We start from the raw sequence: 7,453 nt of genomic DNA, 5'->3' as shown, positions 1-7,453 counted from the left end.
TCTTGGGACTGAAGCTTCGAACTGACTCTGACTAATTTATGTGCAGACGTTCAGATTTATTGAGTCAGTCACTGAGATGCCTTGAAAAGTGGAATTTTTAGTTAATGGAGTTATGAACTTATAAATTATTTTCAAATCAATATAATTTTATAAAATCGAATAAATATGGCATTAATAATAAAATTCATACATTCAAAATTTTTCTTTAATCATAGTTTATTTAAATTTGTATTCACTTTTAAAATTAATCTTATAGAAACATCAACTACACATAAAATGTGTATTTTTCCTAAACTGAATTTTAAAACTCTAAATTAAAATGAAGTTGATTTTTAACTAAATTGAAAGTGTAAAGTTAAATTCTTCTGACATTTTTTAAAATCTACCTTATTAACGAGAGACTTAAAAAACCCGATACAATTTAAGAAAACTCTGCAGTTTCCCTTGCAGCAAAGCTTATTAGCTTAGTCCGTCAGTCGGGTAAAAAACTTTTTATAGTATTAATGATAGCTCATCACATTGAACTAAGAAGTACACAAATATGGCAGCTGTTTATTTGTTGAATGATTGTGAATTAATTACATTAAAGCTGGTAAATTTAAATACCTTAATGGATACCCAAATTATATCAGACCTAACATTCGTATTAAAGTTTGGGGACTGTAGCCACAACAGTTATGGCATTCCACCACCCTCGGCGATAAGTAGAGTCCAAGTATTTTTATCGCGATAGAGATCAAAATGAAAGGCACATTTTGTTGCATTTCATTAAGCGAATGCCACCGCTTTTGCTTGCTGCCGCCTGTTGGCAACTAAAGTTTCCCACGTTTACCGCCTACCTACGAGTTTGAGTTCGAGAACGAGAACCAGATACCACGCAAAGTCGTTAAAGCAGTCCTCGGTAGTTGCAACACTTCCGCATTTTGTCACCGGAAAGGTAAATCACAAATTTGTTCGTTTTGCTGACCGCGCAACAAGCGGAAATTTAAGTTTTCTTTTTTGGGGTGAAAAACGCTAGGAAATAGCTCAGCTTTCTCTTTATGCGCGATGATGATGACCAAGTTTTCCACCCCTATGGTAATTTCACTATTGATATCGAGGTGGTGGTGGTGGTGCCAAGTGCGTGGCGTGGCGTGTTAGCAACCACCGCGAATCGCGGCCGTTTAATTGCATTCGATATGCGCTTTTGGGAAATTTCCCACGATTTTCGTGCAAGATTTTTCCAAAGGCTAACTCCAAAGGCTGCACTCCAGATGCGACGATAAGTTCGTTCCCTCTCCCTCTACCCTTCCCTGTTCGTCTTCCTCTGGCTCACTCAATCTTTGGTCGTCATAGGCGTTCTCATCCTCGTCATAATCAACATTAAGACCGTTGATTGTTTTCGCGACTGACCGCGACGACGCTTGGCAAAGGGGTTGGGGTTGGGGGTTGCTCAGCTTTGATTGAAGAAACTCCCTAAATAACTATGCACTTATGGTATGGTATGGTATGCAGGCAGAGAGATACTCTTGGACAACGGTTTGATTCGTGAGCGTAGTCTGAGATTTGTGTGACTCATAACGAGTTTTCGGCATTGTTCTAAATGTATTTTCATTATTCGCTTCGCTTGGACCTTAAGTGGATAGGTATGAGGATCAGAGTCGGGATCGGAATAGCGCAGGCGCTTCTAATGCCAACAGCCTCATTGTTCAGCACCTCGCGGACGCCTTGGCATCTCCTTTGTTTTGCGCAGCTGTCGCTTTGTTTGCCGTGGACAACGGCGAGCGCCCATCGCCAGCCTATTAATCCTGTTCCTGTTCTCATTTAAATAGTATCAGAGAAGCCGAAGCAAGAGCAGCAGCAGAGGATTCAGTTACGCCAGCTTAAAGAAGTGCCCAATTGAGGCGAAATATTCTTTATGCTAATTTCATAAGTACTCTAGTTACTTTTCCTTAAGCCAGTTTAAATCGATGCCCTAGCATCTCATCAAATATGCATGGACGATCAAATAAAATACTTGAAAAAGGGTGAAATTAATAACAGTCAATAACGAATTTCGTTGATATAATATTTAAGAATTTGCTAAATTTGCTAAATATATTTGTTATATTCTCTTATCGATTATATTCGATTTTGATTTCAATTTCCCATACAAATATACCTGTGATTGTGTAAATTACTGAAATGAAATACAATGCTTAAATATTTAAGCCTAAAAATAAATATTCAGGAAATATTTTCGACTATTTACACAGCTTAAAAGCTAAAAGTACTTCCATCTGTTCGCACCTGTAACAGATGTGTAATTAAAGGCTCGTTGTTGGGTTTTAAAGCAACGATTTTACTCTATCCGACAATTTTTTTTTTTGGCAAATATTGAATTTTGCAAAATCATACATATGTACATATATGAAGAGCAGCTGCAAGATAACAAGTCGAATGTGCTCGACTGTGAGATACCTGCTACCCATTTTGAATAAAAGCAAAACAACGAAGCGTTATTCTTAAAATACATTTTCTGGAGACACAAAGTTATAATATCTTTCTCTCCTATATAAAATATATATATTTGTTTTATTTTTATTGCTCATATAATATTGAATATTATTACAATTAAATATTTACACATTCATTTCTTCCAAAACGAAGGCTAGCGATGTTTTCCCATTGGAATACATAATATTTAAATATTAAACACATTCTCAAATATATATGTAAAGCGCTGACTAAATAAAAGCATCGCAGTCCACTGTTTTGGTCTCTTTGAGGGACAATGTAAGGACACGTTCATGCAGGATCATATGTCCAAAAAAGAGCAAAACACTGAGAAAAATATATTCGTCCTTCGGCACATAGAACTGTCGATCGTGTATAATAGTTGCCGTATACATGATCATCGTAACGGCAACGAATGCAAAAAAATTGCGTACTATTGAATATATTAAGCTAGAGCCAAAGACGTAGGCGTTGAGAAAAAAGATGGCCAACATGATGTTGCCCAACGCAACCAGGACACTAAGCATCAAATCGCCTGGCATTAATCGCATCGGAACGTACGCACCATAAATGATCGAGGTAACCACCAGGCAGATCACAATAAGACCCGCATATACGTTGACCAGTATTCCCTTTGTATTCTGCTGCTCCATGGCAATGTACAGCGTTGAGCTCTCCACAATGATCGCAACGAGGAATACGTTGCAGGGATACTTGCGACCAAATGCCGTACATGACAGTACCGAGATGCCAAAGAACGTGGCAATGAGCCAATAGCCATATCGCACAGGTGATAATCGGTACTTGCTCCAGTCCAATAAGTATTGAATGAGAAACCATTGAAAGAGTGCAATGAAGGCAAACAACACGCTCAAGAAATAGATGCGCAGTTCATGCCGAATTGTCACATCGGGCGGGATGCCATAGATTTCGGGTTCCGATTGACTCATATTGAAGTATACCAGCAAATGAAATAATTTGACAGATAAAATCAAGACTCCTCTGAATGTTACTTAAAACGTTATGAAATATCGCTATGTAAATACTGATCAAAATAAAAACTTTGGTCAAGAAAATCCCCAAAAATGTAATTATAAATAAAAAGTCAAATGAAATATAATTAGCTATACATTTAATTAAGAATGCGCTTTTTTGTTAAATAAGTATGAACCAAAAACATGGCATGAGCTGTCAACCAAAAAGTTATATATACAGTTATTGCCGACATAAAGACCTCCATCAGCGGAATAAACTGATTGCATCCATGGATAGATCTCGCGTTGAACATTCCCATCCATACAGCCACGATTAGGAGGAATATGGAAAGAAGAATGTAAATCTCAAGCGATTTTAAAGCCAATATCAACAAGGCAGCTTTGATCAAAACAATTATAAAAATACCCATGAAAATTACTTGAGTATTGACTCTAGGTATTAGTTCCTGTGACCACATAGCGCCACAGATATAGATAATCACGGTTATCACAATGGACACTGAAATCACCACCAACATGACGATAATATTTTGATTATCCACTAGACCAAATGTTAAAAAAATGACTGCGATCAATGAGACGATTATCTTAGCTATTAGTGACTCGTATTGAGTTTCCACAGTTTGTAAAACACATGTCCACAATAAACCCATAAGTATGCAAAAGAGTTCACGCTTGTAATTCAAATCTAAAACCATACCAGCCGCCGATAACGCCAGCCATATCACTGCTGTGATCAATATAAATCCGATCGCAATTAAATATACTTTTCGAACGAACGATTTCAATGTTGCATCGTCGATTACGACTAAACGTTGTTCTTGCTCTGGTTCTAATTTCTGTTCTGGTCTTCGGGTCACATACAATGATTTTTCAGGTTTCTGTTGGTAATGAAGCAACTGTTCAGGCCACGGATGCATTTTGCGAGAAGATAAAATATTCGAAATAGAATTTACAATATTAAATTTTTCAACTTGATATATAGAACGATTTAATGATTTTGATTTCAATGTAAATTTTACGATTTCAAACTCAAGGAAACGAAAAATCAAAGTGGTATAATATAGCAAAAGCTATATATGTATATACATAGTTTTATTATTACAAAATATACCAGGAATACAGGATAAGCGAGATTGGCTTACAAAGAAATTACCACCCGACAACTGCAGCTTGCCATTGGCATATAAAATAATTTGTAGGGTAGAAGAGTATCATAACTTTGTGCCGGCAGGAAATGTATGTGACAGGCAGAATGAGGTATATATGTATGTATATTCTTGATCAGCCGAGTCAACAGCCGAGACGATATAGTCATGTCCGTCTGTCCTTCTGTCCGTATGAACACCTTATTTCAGAGACTATACGAGATAGAGTTCCAGCAACTTTAATTTTAGTTGGTTAAACTGTTGTTAAAATATTATATCTCTTTCTTATATAGACTATTGCATCTAAGTTTATACATGGGCATACGGGCAGACTGTTGATCAAAATATATGTGGGAAGACAAATATTTTGTGTCGAAAAAAAGTTGTAATAATCTTATCTTATGGGTAGCGGGTATAAAAAATATATAAGCTTCGCAAAGGCGAGAAAAAGTGCGGTTCATTGGCATATTTAAATTGTGGCAAGATAAAAAATAAATTTCATTTATGAAGAACCAGAAAATCTAAAAACATAATTTTTAACATTTGATATATAATTCAAAATTTAATACAGAATTTTTCGTGACATTCTGTTTGAATATTTGAAAATAAGTTTTCAAGATACAAAATATATGGAGTTAAGTTCTCAGAATTTGATTCTAAAAAACAAAACCAATAAGTAAATAACATTCTTAGTAAAACAAGACAAAACCTTCTTGGTTACATTAAATATTGTAATATGATCCTTTTTGGTAATTATGAACTTATTGCAATGTATTGATAATTTACTTTTTATTCTTGATCGTATAAATTCACCAGATTTATATATATAAAACGGAATTCAAATTCACATATTGTTCCTTATTAAAAAGTTGCAAGTTTTGCAATATCTTGATGGCGAAAATCCTAATGATTTAATTATGACTCCAGAATTTCCTTTATTCATGTAATAAAATTTCTTAAAATGTAAGAAAAAAAGGTAATGCCACTTTTTTTTTTTTGGTATTGTATTAGTCGTCCTTATGCTTCATGTAAAATTCGAAAATACAAAGGGCTGAAAACGTCACTATAAAATGAAAGTAGATGGTCATAGAGCAGTGCAGCACATCGAACAGAGGCACAACCTGTAGACGACCATGGATATACTGAGCGTGGAAAGGCATTATCACGACTGTCATACACAATAATAGAATGCCAAAGACTAGGTAAAGTACGGGACTCTTCACAAATATTAGCACTATGCCAATTGAGAACAGAGTTATGAGAAAAAGACAACTCATGACCGCTGTGCAGAGCATTCCTGGCACAAATGACTGTGGACACAGAGCACCACAGACATAGAAAGCGGCAACAATCACAATGGAGATAGCTACACCCAAAAGAACCATGAGAAATTCTATTTGATCCATAAAACAGGCGCCAGCGAATGTGATAAGAATGACAATAAGTATGGTTATCGCCCAATTCCAGGGAAAAGTATAGCGTATTTTGGGCACACAATCCAAAATTAGTATCAAAGGCAATATTGGCAACAGCCAGACGAAAAACGGTACAGGAATCGTTGGATAGAACTCAAATCCGGAGGCAGCGATCGAAAGCCAAGTGACGGAGGTGCTTAATATGAAGATGATTGCAATAAGATATACTTTTCGTATAAACATCTGCAATGTTAGTTCATCGATCACATAAACGACGACCTGATCCGATTCCGGCCTCTGTTCGGGTCTCCGTGTCATAAAAACAACAGTTTGCGGCCGCTGTCGCTGTTGCTGCTGTTGCTGATCCTGTGGCTGTTGCTGGTAATGGAATAACTGTTCTGGTCGAGGTTCCATTTTCTTGTTCTTGTAGTTCAACTTAAATTTTTAGCAACGGTACTCAAATATTGGTTTCAGTAACTATTTTAGTTATAGATAATGACATATAAATCTCAGTATTTTTAATAAGAATTTGATTTTACTTTCCATTTACTATATAAATCTTTCGAAAAATTAGGCAACATTTTTTGATTCCAGCATTTTTAATCATTAATTTCCTATATAACTGAAAAAGTACAATTAATTTTAGGATTCCCACATTGAATTGCTATTTCCGTATTTTGGATAACAGTTTTTAAATTTAAAGACTAATTTATATAGAAAGTCCGAATAAAAGCTATTTAAATAGAATTGTAAAATGCTATACTTAACATTCGTAATACTTGAAATGTATTTTCATTTAATGTGAAATGATCCAAAATACTAATTATAATAAGTTCCACATTTGAAACAAATGTTGAAAGAATTCTCAAGTATCAAAAGCTGATGGTAGCTACCATTTAGAAAACAAGTAAGAAAACTACAGTCGAGTGTGCTCGACTGTGGGATACTCATTACTCATTTTCAAAAAAATCAATACATTTCGGTATTATTCTTAAGGTATTCGAAATTAATATACTGGACAAATAGTATGATATACCAAGGGCTTTATTTGTTATAGAACTATAATGGTAAATTCATATTAATTACTGATTGTAAATCAAAGCAGCTAAGACCCGATTGCCTGTTACATAACATATGTACAATTACTAGAGGCACAAATTTATAATTCCCTTCTACCCTATTGGTAGCGGGTGTAGAAATATTAATTAATCTACTAACAGCATATTTGATAGTTATAATTTAAAGTAACACACTTTCCTTACACACAAACTATTACAAAGAGATTACCCAATGATGCAGAATACCAAAAGCCCTATCAAGTACTCTTTTTATCAGAGTATCTCTTGGCCAAATGTTTCGGCTGAAGCGTATTGTGTATTGTATTCGATCAACCTCTTTTGCCACGGCATGATAATAAGCT

General features: G+C 35.2%; 2 protein-coding genes across 2 annotated transcripts; both read right to left on the bottom strand.

Moving 5' to 3' along the window:
* Positions 1-2,547: 2,547 nt before the first annotated feature.
* Positions 2,548-3,471, bottom strand: LOC133850340 (uncharacterized). Its single transcript, XM_062286400.1, has one exon. It carries the CDS (start codon positions 3,423-3,425, stop codon positions 2,706-2,708), a length of 720 nt encoding a protein of 239 aa, XP_062142384.1. The 5' UTR covers positions 3,426-3,471; the 3' UTR covers positions 2,548-2,705.
* A 1,988-nt stretch (positions 3,472-5,459) lies between these two features.
* Positions 5,460-6,560, bottom strand: LOC133850642 (uncharacterized). Its single transcript, XM_062286779.1, has one exon. It carries the CDS (start codon positions 6,445-6,447, stop codon positions 5,626-5,628), a length of 822 nt encoding a protein of 273 aa, XP_062142763.1. The 5' UTR covers positions 6,448-6,560; the 3' UTR covers positions 5,460-5,625.
* Between the last annotated feature and the right edge of the window lie 893 nt (positions 6,561-7,453).

The sequence above is a fragment of the Drosophila sulfurigaster genome, chromosome 2L, assembly GCF_023558435.1.
Source record: "Drosophila sulfurigaster albostrigata strain 15112-1811.04 chromosome 2L, ASM2355843v2, whole genome shotgun sequence".
NCBI lineage: Eukaryota > Metazoa > Arthropoda > Insecta > Diptera > Drosophilidae > Drosophila > Drosophila sulfurigaster.
This window is presented reverse-complemented; position numbering and strand designations above follow the sequence as displayed.